The following is a 17303-nucleotide window of genomic DNA, read 5'->3' as shown; positions in this document are numbered from 1 at the left end:
GAAAGTTTCTGTTGGGTTCTGACCAGAATCTCTTTGGACTCACTGTTGGATTCCAAGATCGAGCGGGGTTTTGACATGAGAAGATGTTCCAGTTCCTTCCAGCTACCTGTAAGAGACCCTATAATTATAATGCTAAGGATGTAAATTGTCCTTTTACAGACAAAATCCATTTGATATTTTGTACACACACACACACACACACACACACACACACACACACACACCAATAACAATAATAAAAGAGAAGCTGTTTTCCCACATCTGATGAGAGAGTTTCTCAGACTTCTGGCTTACGTTGGTAGTCTCTCTCTTTTTCTTTTTCTTAGCAAAAATTAAATATTATCAGTTTAAGTGGGATATTTGAGAAACTATGATCCGGCTAACAAAGGGTCTTTTCTTCCTTAGCAAAAAGGGCTTAGAGGTCAACAAACAGCATCTCAAGAACGAAGAAGGCATGAGGATGAGTTTGGGGCTGTAACTTGGGCCACTAAAAGTCCTGCAAAAATAGAATGTGTCTTTCTTTTTCTCTTTTCTCTGTAGGCACTTAAAGATGTTCTTTTTTCCCTCAGAAAGCAGGCTTTTTATTGAGGTATATTTAACACATAGTATGTGTAATTTTAAAGTGTACACATGTTAATTTGATACATTTATATATTGTAATATGACTGCCCGTTCCAATGATAATTAGTACCTCTATCATATTACGTAATTATTATTTCTTTCTAGTGGTTGGAATAATTAAGTTCTAGTCTCTTAGCAAGTTTTATGATTATAATTCAATATTGTTGCTATATTTACTGTGCTGTGCATTAGAGCTCTAGCACCTATTTATTATTCATTGAAAATTTATACCCTTAAACAACAACTGTCCTCTCTCTCCACCCCCCCATCCCTTAGTAACCACCATTTTACTCTCTGTATTTAGAAGTTTGGCACTTATAGATTCTTCATCTAAGTGATATTGTTCAGTATTTGTCTCTCTGATTGACTTATTTCACTTAGTATAATGTGCTCAAGGTCCATTGATGTTGTTGCAAATGGAAGGATGTCCTTCTTCCTCATTTTCTTTATCCACTCATTTGCTGATGGGCACTTAGGTTGTTTCCATTTCTTGGCTAGAGTGAATAATGCTGCAATAAACATGGAAGTGCATGTATCGCTTTGGTATTCTCTTTTCATTTTCTTTATGTATAAATCCAGAAGTAGAATTGCTGGATCATATGGTAGATCTATTTTTAATTTTTTTTGAAGAACCCCCCATATTGTTTTCCATAGTGGCTGAACCAATTCACATTCCCACCAGCAGGGTTACACAGGTTCTCTTTTCTGCACATCCTCGCCACCATTTGTTGTGGTCTTCTTGGAGATAGCCATTCTAACAGGTGTTAGATATCTCATTGTGATTTTTATTTGCATTTCCCTGATGATGAGTGATGTTGGATATCTTTTCATCTACCTGTTGGTCATTTGGATGTCTTAGACACATTCTATTTAAATTTATTTAGTGATTGTTTTCACTATCAAACAGCATATTCATTTACAGGTAGATTTTTAAAATAGTTTAAAACTCTTATAGAGATCGTATCTCAGGTAGGCTATTTCTATCCCCACAAATAGAGTACCCAGCCTTCCATCTTTGGGCATTCTTCAGTATTTCAACACTGAGACTGTTTTTTTGATTTTTAAACTACCACTTATTGAATGCTCACTCTATGCCAAACACTATGCCAAGAGCTTTACATGCATTATCACATTCTTCTAGCAATCCTGGGAACTAGGTATTATTCTGATTTTTCAGAAGAGGAAACGAAGGCTCAGAAAAATACAGTAACTTGCCCGATGGCATATAGCTAATGAGTAGAGAAGGTGGAATTCACATCAAAGGCTCTCAATTCTTGCTTTCCCACTGTGCCTTTGACTTCCCTGGGAAGCATTTTCCCTTGTTCTTCAGTTTGGGTTAGAATAGCCTACAATTCTGTTCATGAAGATATACCTCACTTTACAATGAATATGAGGCACTAAATAATGTAAAATAATTCTGCAGTATTTCTTCTTCTTCTCCTATCCTCCCACTCTCCCTATTCTTTCCTTCCCCTCTTCTTCTTCCTCTTCCCCTTCTTTCCTTCTCCTTTTCCCAATTCTCTCCCCTCTCACTTTAAACAAAATATGTTTGATTTGGGTTCTCTAACATTTACACATATCTACAAATTAAGATTTTGAACAATGTTCTGTAGACATCTTTACCACATTTAGTTTGTACTCCTTTTCCTTGGCTCATTTTTTGGTCAAACATATAATTTTAGATTTTCAGGTTATCTAATAAACCACCAGTTCACAAACTCATAAAAAATTAGAGGGAGAGACAACTTCAGAGATCCAGTCATCCAAACCTGTCATTATATGGGCAAGGGAGGCAGCCAGTGGCGGTAGGCCCCCTAATTGACTCAGAACCTCAGTTACTCCACCTAAAACTGGAAGAAATCTTACTGCTTCTAAGGAGTTGTTCCAAAAGTTCGCAAATCGAGAGGCGATATCTAAATGGGTGTTTTCCATTTTGTTTAAAAGGAAAGCAAGACTGATACCAAATGGCAGAGGGTTTTGCTCTGACCATATTCAAGAGTATCCCTAAGATACACTTGCTACCACCAGGCTGTGGCAACAAGTCAGGACTGCTCAGAGCAAGGTAGCCTCCCCGACTCACTTCTGCCTGGGTTTTAATCAGAAAAGGGATGCTTGGGGGCAGACTGGCCTCCAGGTGTTCAAAAGGACTTTTTGTTCCTTGGTCATATTTCTATTAGTACTTCTCTGCCTTTCTTTAACATACAAGAGAAAATCAGAAGGGGACCAGAATGTCTGGAGGGACAGAAGAAAAAGCCCTAGCACAGAGAAGGCTGGTGGCTATGTTTGAGCTGAGCCAGCTTTCAGGAACATACAATGTGGAGGCCTGTCAGAGATGTGTGGACAAGTGACAGCCCTGGCATTTTAGCATGGCAATTCTTCACTTGCAGCCCAAGCTCCTATTTTGGGAGAATAAATTCCAAACAGCATTTCCAAGGAAAGATTGATAAATATTTGGTCATTAACTAGAGAACAAATTCTCCCTCAAAATTTATGAATAAAAAAATGTAAAACCTCCTCCCAACTTTTTTTTTTCTTTATTCCTTGTTTATATACCACTTGGCTGAGCATTTTGCCTTACATTTGTTAAATGAAAAGCATCTGTTTCATTCTGGCATCAACAGCAACATAAACATAGTTTCATACATTATTCCAATATATTTAACAATGAGGTTCTTCTCATTTTGCACAGAATAGGACACGCAATGAAGACAATCAATGAAAACCAGAAGATCTACTGTTATAATTAAGAACATCAAGAATAGGCAAGGGAAAAAGAAGGCCAGGCCGCACATACATGGACAAAGCCCATTTCTCAGAAGATACAACTTCTAAGAAACAGAAAGATTTGCCTTATGATAGGGATTTCTCCCAAATTAAGATATACAATGATTACAATTTTGCCTCAAAAAATGATGTCCTTGATGTTTCAAATAAAATTCTTCTAACAGTAGATGACCTTCAAGAAAAGGCTACATATAAAGAGACTTGCAGACATGCAGACATGGCCATGACTCTGGGTAAAATGACTAAAACTGTTATCAACAAAAGCTGTGATAAAGAGAAACAATCCACCACAAATCTTGATATTCCAGCTAATGAAAGAATCCCTTCAAAGTCAAACATTTCTGATATTTTACTCCATCATCTTTCCAATGAGGAATTCTTAAAAGGTCAAGACATTAATTGTGAAACTCTCCCAGAGATTTCTAATGCCGACAGTTCTGATGAAGTTCTTATTAAAAATATTATTTTGCTCCATGTTAAGAATTCTTGGCCAAAAGAACAAACCCCAGAACTCACAGACCAACTGAGCCCCAAAAAGGGTGGTGAAGACAGCAAAATGCCTTGCTGTTCTCTAACTGTGACAGAAGAAAACGCCTGAGATTTAGAGGCTGCTGGAGAGAGCAGCCATCAAGAAACTTCACATTTTCTAACTAAAATCAAGAGTCCACATGATAAACCAAAAAGTTGCCAAGGGCAGCCACCCCAGAAACCGCAGACTGACAAAGCAGTTTCAGGCAGTGGGTTCAAACATGGCCCTGGTCTGGTTCATTACCAGTTATCTGATTTCCCTAAGGTTGTTCCCAAAGGGAAAAGCCCTAAAAATAAAACAATTAATAAACCACTTACAACAGATAAACAAGCCAGCTTTTCTCCTAAATTGAGAGATAAGTCAGCTATTGTGCAAGATATTTTAGAAAGCATGTCTAGGTCAAACTGTGCTGAAAGACAAGGGCAGAAAAGGAAAACTGCTGAACCTTTACAACAGATAGAGGTAAGTTAAAGTGGTCTCCAGAAAGTGCAAGATCAGGGCCACTGCTCATCCATATCAGTGTGGGTCTTTGTGAGGAACATGGAACTGACCTGTCAGAAGCTCAGTGGGTGTCTTTCTGAGAAGAATCAGGGGCTAGAAGAACAACACCACATCATAGAATAAACTCCAAATTCTTTGATCTGGAATTTGAGTTTCCCCATTTTTGGTGGGGGCTCCATCCTATCCTTACAAACTTAGCTCTCATCCCCCAGGAGTCATGGGGGGCTGGCTGGTCCCCAAACTCTCTGGCCCACATGCTTGTACCCTCAGAACTCCTGCCCTAAATGGAACATCCCATCCCTGTTTATCAAAGACTGGCGCTTTTTCATGGCCTCCTTCAATTCCCCATTGGCCGTGGGACTTTCCGACCCTCCTTCCCACCCCAGTCACTCCTTCACATCCTCTGATGTTTAGGTTTCTGTCAGAGCATTTATGTCAGCCGGCTTTGGGTCATGATAATTTGGAAATATCCATTTCTTCTACTAGACTTAAGTACTCTGGAGGACAACAACCTTGTCTTCATCTTTCTGTTGCCTGATTCTCCCAAGGGTCTGGCCTTCTGCCTTCCATATATCACACCTTTGGTTATTAATGCTAAATCAAATCATATTTAGATCTTTAATAACATTCCAGGCTTCCTATATTGGCAACAATTTAGTAGCAATTTTTTTAATGCTTACATTGGGATTTTATTTTTTTTTAAAGTAATCTCTGCACCCAACATGGGGCTTGAACTCACCACCCCAGGATCAAGAGTCTTATGCTCTCCCGACTGAGCCAGCCAGATGCCCCCAAAGACTGAATTTTATTAATGTTTAATTATACTATTGTCCCTTTCCTCTTCTTCCCATCCCCTATCCAACTTCTCAACACATTGAGGCTTGGGACCCCATTGATTACTTGAGGTTCAGTAGTTAGGTAAATTCACATCAATGATCAAAGTAAACATTTTAGTTCTCTGGCACTTTACCAGGACAGTATGATCTTTCCCTTAAACTTTGTATGAAGGGCACTCTGGACTGAACACTTTCTGCCTGTTTCCATTTTCACCCCTTCATGCTTCAGCTTCCTTCTTTTCAGCTGAACACTCTCAGGAACTTGAGCAGAACTCCCCCTGCTCCCTACCCCCACACACACCTGAAGCCAGCAGCCCGCCTGGCCTTGACTATTGTGCTTCTCTGTGTCTGACACTGGCAAATCTCAGGGGTTCTCATTTGGCTTGCAGGAAAACACCCCTGGGGGGAGGGGGCACAGTCCTCAGTGCCCTGAGGTTAGTAGGAACAGAATGGCTATTAGGCTCACCTCTCTCTGGTCAGTGGCAGTCTAAAGTCAGGTGTCTGCTTTTCTCTAGTCCTGTCGATTAAGTTGGGAGAATAGACTATCCATCATACAACTGAGATATTTGTCATAACCAAAGTCTAGTTTGACCACCACCATTGAGCGCTTGGGGACGGGCATGTTTCTGAGCTTTATGTGTTGAGAACAGTGGGAAGACCCTCAAGGTGAGTCATCCTGAAATTTAAGCTCCTGCCCTGTTAGTCTGTGGTGAGTAAACAATCACTATCTTGACTCACATTTTGGAACTTAACACATACGATTTTATATTATTCTCTAGAGTGTGTCTACTGTGTGCATAGTTTTAGTGAAAGCACAAGCCACAGCACTGGTGAGAAGACCAATGATGGCCCCTGCCCTCATGGAGCTTATGGTCCAGTTTTGGGAGAAATGCTTCAGTATTCCCTGTAATAGTATCGAACATGGTAGTAGTAACAGCTGATATGTCATGAATGCTTAACCACATGCCAGATCTTATGGTAATACCTAACATTTCATCCGCATAACAACCCTAGGAGGTAGGTTCTATTTTTATCCTCATCTTATTGCCGAGGAATTTGAGGTTCACAGTGATGAAGTAATTGTCTTGAGTCACCCAGCAGATAAGTGTCAGAGTGGAATTCAACCTTGGCATCAGGGACCCATATCTTGACACAACTCTGGGCTGTCTCCATGATGACCACAACATTTTGGAGCTTTTTGAATAATGGTATTAACAATAAATAATGTTTTCTTTTCTTTTCTTATTTTTTTAAAGATTTTATGTATTTATTTGACAGAGACAGTGAGAGAGGGATACAAGCAAGGAGAGTGGGAGAGGGAGAAGCAGGCTTCCCTCTGAGCAGGGAGCCCAATATGGGGTTTGATCCCAGACCCTGGGATCATGATCTGAGCTGAAGGCAGACAATGAATGACTGAGCCACCTAGGCATCCCTAAATAATGTTTTCTTATACTCTAATTGTACAGATGGAGCCCACAATACATATTCACCAAGAACATCTCACAGGTACTAATATTTGATTTGATTTTTTATTTTTTTAGAGAGAGAGAGGATAATGAGGAGATGGGGAGGGGCAGAGGGAGAGGAAGAGGGAGAGGGAGAGGGAGAATCTTATGCAGGCTCCACACCCAGCCTGGACCCTGATGTGGGGCTGGATTTCACGACCCTGAGACCATGACCTGAGCGGAAATCAAGAGTTGGATGCTTAACCGACTGAGCCACTCAGGCATCCCAGGTACTAACATTTTTAAACCTTTTTGATTTAGATATACATTTTGAAACCTCTTTTTAAATAACAAATGGTGGTGGTTGCCACAGACTTCTGTTTTTAGTACTTAATAAGTCTGTAGTCAAGTTGAGATGAATGGAAGCCAAAACTTATTCTTTCTTATACAGGAATAGAATCTGAGATGAGTCTCTTTAAGGTGTCATCAATCATTCAGAAAGACCTTTCCCCAAGTTCTTCTTACATATTTCAGAAGATAACCCAAGGGAAACAGATGTGTCAGAAGTTAAAAGAACAGACTGATCAACTGAAGACTAAAGTAATATTTTTAAAGCTTATTATGATGGATAGAAGTGACCAAATTCAGATGTAAGATATCATGCTACTAATGAAATATTGCATTTTTTCACTGCAGGTACAAGAGTTTTCCAAAAGCATAGTGCAGGACTCTCCCTATCTTTTGCAAGACAAGAGTCTGGTAATAAATTTTATTCAGTTTTAAACATCTGTTAGGGAATTTGACATGGGTAAATACAAATGATTTTATAGCACCATGTTTCCTCTACATTGGTGGGAGTGGAAATGTTCTGGTGAAAAACTCTGTTGAAGATAAAGGACAGTGACCTCCAGAGGCCTGGCCTCGTGTCTTACATATATTTTTCCCTTAATTATTAATGATGAGTTGAATTGAATTAAGATCTTTAATAACATATTTCAAGCTTAATATATTTGGTAATTAGTAGGAAATGTTGTTAGCGTTTAATTTACCCTATTTCCATTTTCCCCATCTTCCCATTCCCCCACCTCCCAATAGACTGAGGCTGAGGATCTCATTGGTTATTTGCAGCTTGGGGCCTTTGTGTTACAGGGGCTAAAAGAGCTTAGAATTCTATTTCTGTATGCATTTATCCCTCTCTCATTGTCAAGGGAATCTATTACCTATGGCTGTTATTCCTTAGCAGTCACCCCACAATAAATCTGAGATTATGATAGGCTTAAGAGAATAACATGTGAGTTATTATAAAGGGCAAACCCATCCAGAGTTGTTGGGTTCTGGGGGATACAGGTTATAAAATTTCCCAGTATCTGACAACTCAATATATAAAAACTTTGAAAACTTGAAACTGATCTTAAAGCTATGCTTTTCGGATCAAAATCCGTGACTGTCACATCCTTGCTTGTTGCATTTAATCAAATCACTGATTTCTGTTGTAACCACACAGCCTTGTTCATCAGTGCCAGGGTTGTGGGACGTGGGGGTGGAGCACGGCAATGGAGCAAAAAGCTGAGATTGCTAGAGCCAGAAATGTGCAGAGTCAAAGTTGCTGTTCAGGCCATTAGGTCAACAACAGGTGATCAGAAGGCAGGTGGTCAGAACTCCTGAAGTGAAGGACCACAAAGCTCAGAATAGGCTGTTCAGTAGAAACCAGACAGCATAGACAAAACCCAGGAAGACCCAAATGTTAAGAGACACAGTGCAACAGTGCATTACTCATTCATTCTTCATATTAATTAAATAACTCATTCACTCACTCATTCATTCAACAAACACTTACTGTGTACTTCCTATGTCCCAGACTGTACCAGGCACTAGGGATCTAGAGATGAAGAAACAGTTTCAAGTGGCTTACAGTCTCCTAGAAACAACAGGTTGATAAACAGAGAAGCAACATGAAGCTCGAGAACTGTTACATATGGTGCTGAGGCCAACTAGAAGAGGCTCACCTTTGCCAATTGGAGAGCACTTGGGAAGGCTCCCTGGAAGGGACCAACCTCTGAGCTTGACACTGTAGGATGCATATGTATGAGATTGGCAAAGTAGGGGCACGAGGCCCTTCCAAGAAAAGGAACCAGCCGTGCAATGGCACAGGGGCAGAGAGTGCTGACAGTTTGAGGAGCTGTATGGCACTGTAATTGACCAGGTGGAGCTCGGGGTTCATGTGGTGAAGAGAAAGGGAGGAAACTAGAGAGGGTGTTAAAGACTTCATTATGAAAGACCTTTAAACCATGCTAAGGAGCTTAGATTTTACCTTGAGGTTGAGTGATGGGGGGACTGAAAGCCAAGAAATGGCAAGCACCCAGGGGGCAAGTCTGTAGCGAGGAAGCCATACTCCAGGCAACAAGTTATGAGGCCCTGAACCAAAACTGGCAATGAGGATGGAGAGGAGAACACATCTAAGAGTTTAACCAAGTGGTGGCTGATTAAGAGGGGTGAATAAAGGAAGGGAGGAGGCTTGGATGAGTTTCAGATTTCTAGCTTGGGCAACCAAGGTGAGGACTAAAAATGGAAGATCCAGTTCCTAGTGGGTGTGGGAGGTGAGCAGGAAGCAAGGCACCAAGTTCATTTTGAGGTCGTTACAGGACATCCAGCTGGAGAGATCTAATAGGCAATTAGACCAATGGATCTGGGCCTCAAAGGCCTCAGTGTTTGGGCAGAAATGTAAATTTGGGTATAGCTGTTGAAGCTATGAGATTGCCTAGGCAACATATAAAGTAAGCCATAAAGAAGTCCAAGGAAAGAATCAGCAAATAGGGACAGGTAAAAGAAGAGGGAGTCAAAGCCCTAGATATCAGGGCTAAAACTAACCTCCGGGGAAAAAAAGATCTAAAAAAGAAAAGGGGTGCCTGGGTGGCTCAGTTGTTAAGCATCTGCCTTCAGCTCCCTTCCCTGGGTGCTGGGATCGAGTCCTGTGTCAGGCTCCCTGCTCAGTGGGGAGTCTGCTTCTACCTCCCCCAATCCCCCTGCTTGTGCTCCCTCTCTCTCTGTCTCTCTCTCTGTCAAATAAATAAATTTAAAAAAATAAAAAAATAAAACTAACCTCAGCATGAGCGGCACAACAGAATTGAGAGCACTTGGATGTTGGAGCATTCTAGTTCTAAGTACTAGTTGTACGATCTCAGACACGCAGTGTGTCTTCCCATCTCAGAGTTGCTATGAGAATTAAAGGAGGTACATTTATGGCTAGACAACCATGCTCTACCTTTGTCTGTGACATAATATAATTTAAATCCCAAGATCTTAAATTATAGCTTGTGATTATCTTTCTCTCTTTTTCCTTTCCTTTGAACACCTAATTCCTTCTCATGGTTTTCACTGCCATCACCATCTACCAATTCCTAAGTTACAGGTCCTAACTTCTTACCTCCAGCTCCAAATGTTTGTGCTTATCTTCACTTGGCTCTCCCCCTCTTGCTGAAAATTCTATTTGTCCAGCATTGACAGCTTCATTCAAATCTGTCAGCCTTTTCAGATTCCTCATTTTAAGTCAGGGGTTTCGTATTCTTTCTGCCTCCCAAGCTAGAAACCTGAGCATTATCTGTGAGATCTGCAGTATCCATCACGGTCCTGGCAGGGACCTTGACAGTTTACTCCAGCGGAACAACTGAGGAGAATTTAATAAGGAATCATTTTACAATGGTGTGGGCAAGGGGAAACCAATAAGGGACAAAAAGCATCTCATAGAAGGAACAGCAGATTTGGGGGCCTAGGGAGAGTAGCTATAGCAGTAGGAGTAGCTGGTACAAGCTGGAGGACATCAGGGATAAAAAGACCCCTACGTCATCCGTCTTCATTTCTCTCTTCTCCTTTTGCCTTGCATTGGCTGAAACCAGTGCCGGGACAAGGGAGCCCGTTGATGTAGCCCACTGAAGGTGAGCCTCCTGGCTGGGGCACAGAGAGAGATGGAGGATGAGTCTGGGCAGAGGACATGGAAAACATCTACTACACCTGCCATTTTGTATGCCCTTTGACCAGTATGTTTCCAAACTTGTTTATTCATTTTTAATAATCAGAATTAATCCTGGTGGTGATGATACTGGCACTCAGCATTAACTCATGTAATTTTCACAATATGAGGTGAGGGCTATTAGTATCTCAGATGAGAAAACTGAAGTTTAGAGTTCAAGTTGACTAAAATAATACAATTATTAGGTAACGAGACTGAACTTGAACCCCAGGGTATCTGATCCTATAACCCAACTGTGCTATGTGCAATATCTCTCCAGTCATCCTTTCCTTTCCAGGTTCATGAATGCTGCCTGGTCCAGGTCCTCCTGAGCATTCTTTAAGCCTAACTTAGGTCTCACTTCTCCCGAGCCAAGGCAAAACCCTTGAATCCAGTCTCTTCCCAACTGGAATAAAACCCCTGAGACCAGGGCTTGTTGTGCCTGATATAATTGTGTATCTCTCATACTTTTGGCCCAGGGCCCCAAACAGGCAATTCTCAGGGAATGTTTAGCTATTGGGGCCGCAGGGCCAAGGCCTGCACACTTCAAGACCAGACCTTAACCTGCATGGTTTAAGTACTCATCTGCATGGGCGGTGTGTGTGGACGTCTCAAAGACCCATTTGAAGCTCTAGCTAAACTTCCTGACATTCCTTCCCTATCTCACCATCCAAGGACCATAGATTCAAACTCAGGTCCTCTAACATCAGTTGCTTTTAAGGTCTGTGTGGCTTCGGACATACTTCCTAGAGCTCAATTTCCTCCCATATATATCTGAGATAACAACATCTATTTGGCAACATTTACAACACAGATGTGCGGATTAAGTAAGACAATGCACAGGAAAGTGCTCTGTAAGCTACAAATCATTCTGCAAAAGCACATGATTATTGCTATCCTATTATGGAAGTTTAGAGTTTCCTGGGTAGGCTCTGGGAGAGAAATCAGGTCAGTGTACTGAAAAAGCTGTGTACCAGGAGGGTGTTGTAAACACGGAGATGACTCTGGGCTGTCTGTATTTTAGATGTCAGACTCTGAAACAAAAAAAATTGCCAGGAGAAGGATGGTGGCTTTGTTTTGAAACTAGCATAGAGTATACTCTCCTTGTATCTGGTGGGAAACCAACCACATGCAGAGGCTTCCATGTGTGTGATTCCAGTGACTTTGCTGCTACAGGTCCTGGAGAAACTGCAGGGACATCTTGAACTGCTGGAGCAGGAGTTTCTGGACAACAAGGAGAAGCATCTGACTTTGAAGCAAATTCACAGGCATGAATCCCCAGCTGTCGGTGATTTTGATCCAGAAAGGTCAGGCTTAAACTGTGTGAGGTGGAGGGGGCAGAGGCGACCTCCTTCAGGTGGGATTCTGATGTGGCTGCCGGCCGAGAGCTTGCACAGCCTCCCTAGGGTCAGCGAAAACTCTGCCACCAGTGAACAGGTGTTAGTTACCCCATGTGACAAGCAGTGTGGAATTCCCACTACATATGAAGTCCTGGGCAGGGCACCGGTGCAGATGGAGTCCTCGAAATGAACAGTTGTCTCCTGGAGGAGAGATTTTTATACTACAGTTTAGTCCTTTGTTGGATGTCAGAATTGGTTCTGAGACTCAGAACAACACAAGAAAACCTTAGATAGGTTCACATGTTAACCCCAGGGGGCCTTCTCTCCAAGTTCCCGGTGTCCTGCCCTTCACCCCACTTCTGTCCCTGTTTCCCCCGTCTGGTTCTTCTGTCTCTTTCTCCCCCTTTTCTTTCCCATCCACAGACAATTCCAGCAGGGTAGTGGGCCCAAGAGGACCATTGTTAGGCGTTGGGGCCGAGGGTCCCACCAATCCCCATAAAGGGAAAATGTTAAAGCTTAAAGGTCAATATGACTCCTAGTTAGTTCACATGAGAAACTTGGAAGCAAACTCATTTAAGTTTCCAACTGGCCATTTTTTATGGCCCTGTGTGCCTCTTTCTCCAATCCAAATAATTTTAAGATGTATTCCAGGACTCAAGCCTAGGATTGTTTCCATTTAATTTCCTGGTATGAGTTAAAAGAATCCATTTAGGAGGCTTAATCTTTTTAAGTTCAGCTTTCTGTATTCATAGCATTTTTTCACATGGAATCATTCTTGAGGCCAGATTACTTTAATGGTTTCTATTTTGGCACTAGTGTCCTAAGGTATATTTTTCCCCAAAGTACAATTTTACTTTTTCAAAATGAATGAAATCTCTGTCTACTGTTATTTCAAGACTGAGTAATTAGCAGGGATGAGGTTTTAATATTGATTTTTCCTCCCAAAGGCTTATTTTGTTTTCTGGGAAAAGAAAGATCTCTACATACTTTCACTATTTATTTAAAAACTAATAGAGTAAGGATATTTATTTTCCAAGGACTCCCACTTGTCTGGGCAGTCATTTTAAAGTCAGGCCTCTGCACAACGAGACCAAAGTTATGCAATGCTGTATTTATATCCTAGTTACACCCACGGTGTGCTGGACCCAGTATACATCAAAAGAGCTTCAACTGCAATTATATCCGAGATACAGGAAAAGCTTTCAATACTGGGGCAAGGGAAGGACCCAATCTCTCAAAACTGAGTTAAAACCTGCTCAGAGCAAGCAAGGCTGCTCGGCTTAACACTGGTCCTCTTGTCTCACATGGGCATAATGTGGCATTGGGCAGAACCCCATGCAATTGTCCAAAACCTTCTAAGTGTTGAATCCAAAGGCCATGGTAGATGACTTTTTGCAGGGGAAAGAATTCTGCTGATTCATTGACTAATTACTTGTTTAAATCCACAATGTGCTCCTATTAAGACCTTCTTATTATTGCCTTTAAAAGGTAATATGCAGGGGGCACTTAGTCATTAGGCATCTGCCTTTGGCTCAGATCGTGGTAAGAGGGTCCTGGGATTGAGCTCCACATCGGGCTCCCTGTTCCAGGGGGGAGCCTGCTTCTCCCTCTCCCACTCCCCCTGCTTGTGTTACCTCTCTTGCTGTCTCTCTCTCTCGATCAAAGAAATAAATAAAATCTTTTTAAAAAGGTAATATGCAAAAATAGTTGTTTTATTTCATGCAGCTTGTTAGATAATCGTTTCACAGGCTAACACTTTAAAGCCAAGGAGTCAAGGGGTGGGGCTCTGTCTCCACTGATCCCTTCTCTCTGATACTGTCAGCATACAATCTTGTCTTCTGCTTTATGGAACAGATCACAAATTCCCTCAAAAACGTTTTTTCCGGGGCACCTGGCTGACTCAGTCAGAAGAGCAGGCAACTCTTGATCTCAGGGTTGTTAATTCAAACCCCACAATGGGTGTAGAGATTACTAAAAAATAAATAAACTTAAAAAAAAAAGTCTTTCCCCCATCCCCAGATGTTCGTGTTTTCACCTCCTCTTTCTTCCTTTGCTTGCTTCCAACCCACCTGGCCGTGGTCCTTGAGCCCACTTCTTCCCACTACCTTCAGGCCTTGCGCTACCATTTCAGTTCCTTCCAGTTTCCAACTTCTCCTTGTCCCCTGCTAGTTCTTGTCTGCCTGCTGGATTAGAGCATATTTTCCTATATTTTACTTAAGTATTGATACGGTTTTCCACTCTTAGATCTTTGTACCACCGCTAACTGAGTAGAGCAGCCTTTCCCACTGGATGAAAAAGCCACTTTTATCCCATAAAAAAACCCTCCACGTGTAGATGGGACTGGTTCTGTTCCATCCCATTGAGCTATGTTTCTATTTCCACACTAACCACACAGTTTTAAATTACTGTAGTCTGGTGTACATTTGAAATATTTCTTAAGTTTTGTTAGCTGTTCTTGCACTTTCTTCTTACTCAGAAACTTTATAATCAGCTCACCAAACTTCCTCAATGAAATTCCACTAGAATTTTGTTCAGGACTGTGTTGAATTTACAGATTAGTTAGAGTTGAAATCTTTGCAATGAGTTTTTCCATCCAGGAACATGTTTTCTTTGTGTAGATTTCATGCATGTTTTGTTAGACTTATTCCTAGCTATTTTGTAGGTTTTCTGAGCATTAGTAATAGATGTTTCCAAAATTGATATACAGGAAATAAAGAAAAATCACATATTTAACTGGGCTACCTTACACAAGTTTGCTTTTAGTATTTGATTAACCATTGATTATCTTAGGTGTGACAGTCATAGCCTTTGAAAATAATGATGGGTTCTCCCCGCTCCCATTCCCCCCTAAATATTTATACTTTATCTTTTCTTCCCACCAATTCTTAACATCATGTTTCTTTTTATTGATTTATTTGCTAGGTTTTCCAAAACAATGGTAAATAATACTAGCAAAAGCAAGCATTCTTGTCACGTTCTGAAGAGTAAGGGAATTTTTTTCCAAGTATGATGCTTGCTGTAGTTTCAAGCAGATAAGCTTTATCAAGAAAGTTTTCTTCTACTCCTAAGTTTACTAGGATTAGATTTTTTTTTTAATTTAGGAAAATGTTTAACCAAATGGGATTTAGGAATCTATTTAATTTATTCCCTAAACCTATTAATATAGATTAGTCTATAATTAATTAATATTAACATATTAATCAACATCCTAATGTTCAACTATAGAATGATTTGGGAAATGTTCCCTTTTCTTTTTATGTTCCAAAAGGGTTAAAGTCTTTCTAGACCTCATTCATAATCCCACTTGGATTTGGTGCCTTTTGTAGGGGTAGGTTTTTGATAATCCTTTCTATTTTTCTCTGTTTAGTTTTTTCAGATTTTCTACTTCTCTTTGAGTAGATTTTAATAATTTATGCTTTCCTAGAGACTTGTCCATTTCATCTAGATTATAAACTGTTGGTATAAAGTCGTTCAATCCCATTTGATTAAAAATTTTTCTTCTGTTATCTTTCCTTTTTCATTTTTAATGTTTTTCAGTCACTTTCTACTGGTTTATTTTATAGAGATTTTCAAAGAAAATCTTTTATTTTATTGATCAAATTCTTTTCAGTTCCATTTATTTCTTCTTTTGGGGGGGTTTATATTGTGCTTTTTTTCTATCTTCCTGTTTTGAATATTTAGTTTATTGATTTTGAACTTTCCCCCTAGTAAATGCATTTTAAGCTATAAATTTTCCTCCAAGTACTGTACTAGCTACATTACATTGGTTTTACATGTTGTTTGCTCACTTTTTATTTGCTTGTAGAGTACCCCTAATCTCTATTTTTGTTTCCTAGTAACCCAAGAGTTATTAGGATGAGTGTTTTATTGCTGTTTTTGTTGCTGCATTTTGTTATTAATTTCCAGTGATCAAAGAATGTAGACGGTATAATTTTTTTAAGACGTTTTAAGATTATCTTTAGTCTCACAGGAAAATGAAGAGTAAGACACAGAGATTTCCCATATACCTCTGCTTGCACACACACACAGCCTCTCTCCCATTATCAACATCCCCCATCAGAGCCATACATTTGTAAAAACTGATGAACCTACACAGATAAATTGTAATTGTTCAAACCCATAGTTTGCGTTGGGGTTCACTGTTGGTGTTTTAAATTCTCTGGTGTTGGACAAATGTATGATGCCTTGTATCCATCTTTATGGCATCACAGAGAATTTTCACTGCCCTGAAAATCCTTTGTACTCTATCTTCTTATCCCTTCCCCAGCCCCTGGCAATCACTGATCTTTTTACTGTTCCTATAGTTTTGCCTTCTCCAGAATGTCACATAGTTGGAATCATGCAATATGTAGACTTTTCAGATTGGGCTTCCTCCACTCAGTAATATGTGTATAAGGTTCCCACATGTCTTTTCATGACTTGATAACTCAATTTTTTTAGGGATGAATAATATTACATTGTCTAGATGTGCCACAGCTTATTTATCCATTCACCTACTGAAGGACATCTTGGTTGCAACCAAATTTTGAGGAGTACAGCTGCTATAAACATCTGTATGCAAGTTTTTGTGCTGACATAAATTTTCAGCTCCTTTGGGTAAATACCAAGGAGTGTGATTGATGGATTGTATGGTAAGAATATACTTAGTTTTGAAAGAAACTGTCTAACTGTCTTCCAAAGTAGCTCTACCACTTTGTATTCCCACCAAGAATGAATGGGAATTCCTATTGCTCTACATCCTTGTCAGCATTTGGTGTTCTTAGCATTCCGTAGTTTGGCCATTCCACTAATGTCTAGAGGTATCTCATCATTGTTTAAATTTACATTTCCCTGATGACGAATGGTGTGGAGCATCTTCTCATAGCCTTATTTCCCTTTAGTATATTTTCTTTGGTGAAGTGTCTGTTAAGGTCTGTAGCACATTTTAAAATTGGGCTGGTTGTTTTCTTATTGTTGTGTTTTAAGGGTTCTTTGTATATTTTGGATAATGGTCTTTTATCAGTCCTTTGCCAATATTTTCTCTTGGTCTGTGTCTTTTCTTCTCATTTTCTTGGCAGAACAGAAGTTTTAATTTTAATGAAATCTAGCTCATCAGTTATTTCTTTCATGAATGGTGTTTTTGGCTTTCTATCTCAAAAGTCATCACCATACCCAAGATTATCTAGGTATTCTACTCTGTTATCTTCTAAGAGTTTTACACTTTTGCATTTTACATTAGGTCTGTGATCCATTTTGAGTTAA

The 17303-nt window shown here is 40.2% G+C and overlaps 1 protein-coding gene across 1 annotated transcript in view; it reads left to right on the top strand.

Moving 5' to 3' along the window:
- The first annotated feature begins 3393 nt into the window (after nt 1-3393).
- LOC111143593 (AKNA domain containing 1) overlaps nt 3394-17303 on the top strand; it is a 32979-nt gene continuing 19069 nt past the window's right edge. The window contains 5 exon segments of the mRNA XM_022497421.1: nt 3394-4396; nt 6738-6777; nt 7168-7316; nt 7413-7475; nt 11899-12029. Coding sequence (XP_022353129.1) covers nt 3416-4396; nt 6738-6777; nt 7168-7316; nt 7413-7475; nt 11899-12029 — 1364 coding nt within the window. The 5' untranslated portion in view covers nt 3394-3415.

The sequence above is a fragment of the Enhydra lutris genome, unplaced genomic scaffold (genome assembly GCF_002288905.1).
Source record: "Enhydra lutris kenyoni isolate GAN:26980312 unplaced genomic scaffold, ASM228890v2 scaffoldscaffold9, whole genome shotgun sequence".
Taxonomy (NCBI): domain Eukaryota; kingdom Metazoa; phylum Chordata; class Mammalia; order Carnivora; family Mustelidae; genus Enhydra; species Enhydra lutris.
Note: the sequence above shows the minus strand (reverse complement) of the source record. Positions and strands in the feature narration are given on the sequence as shown.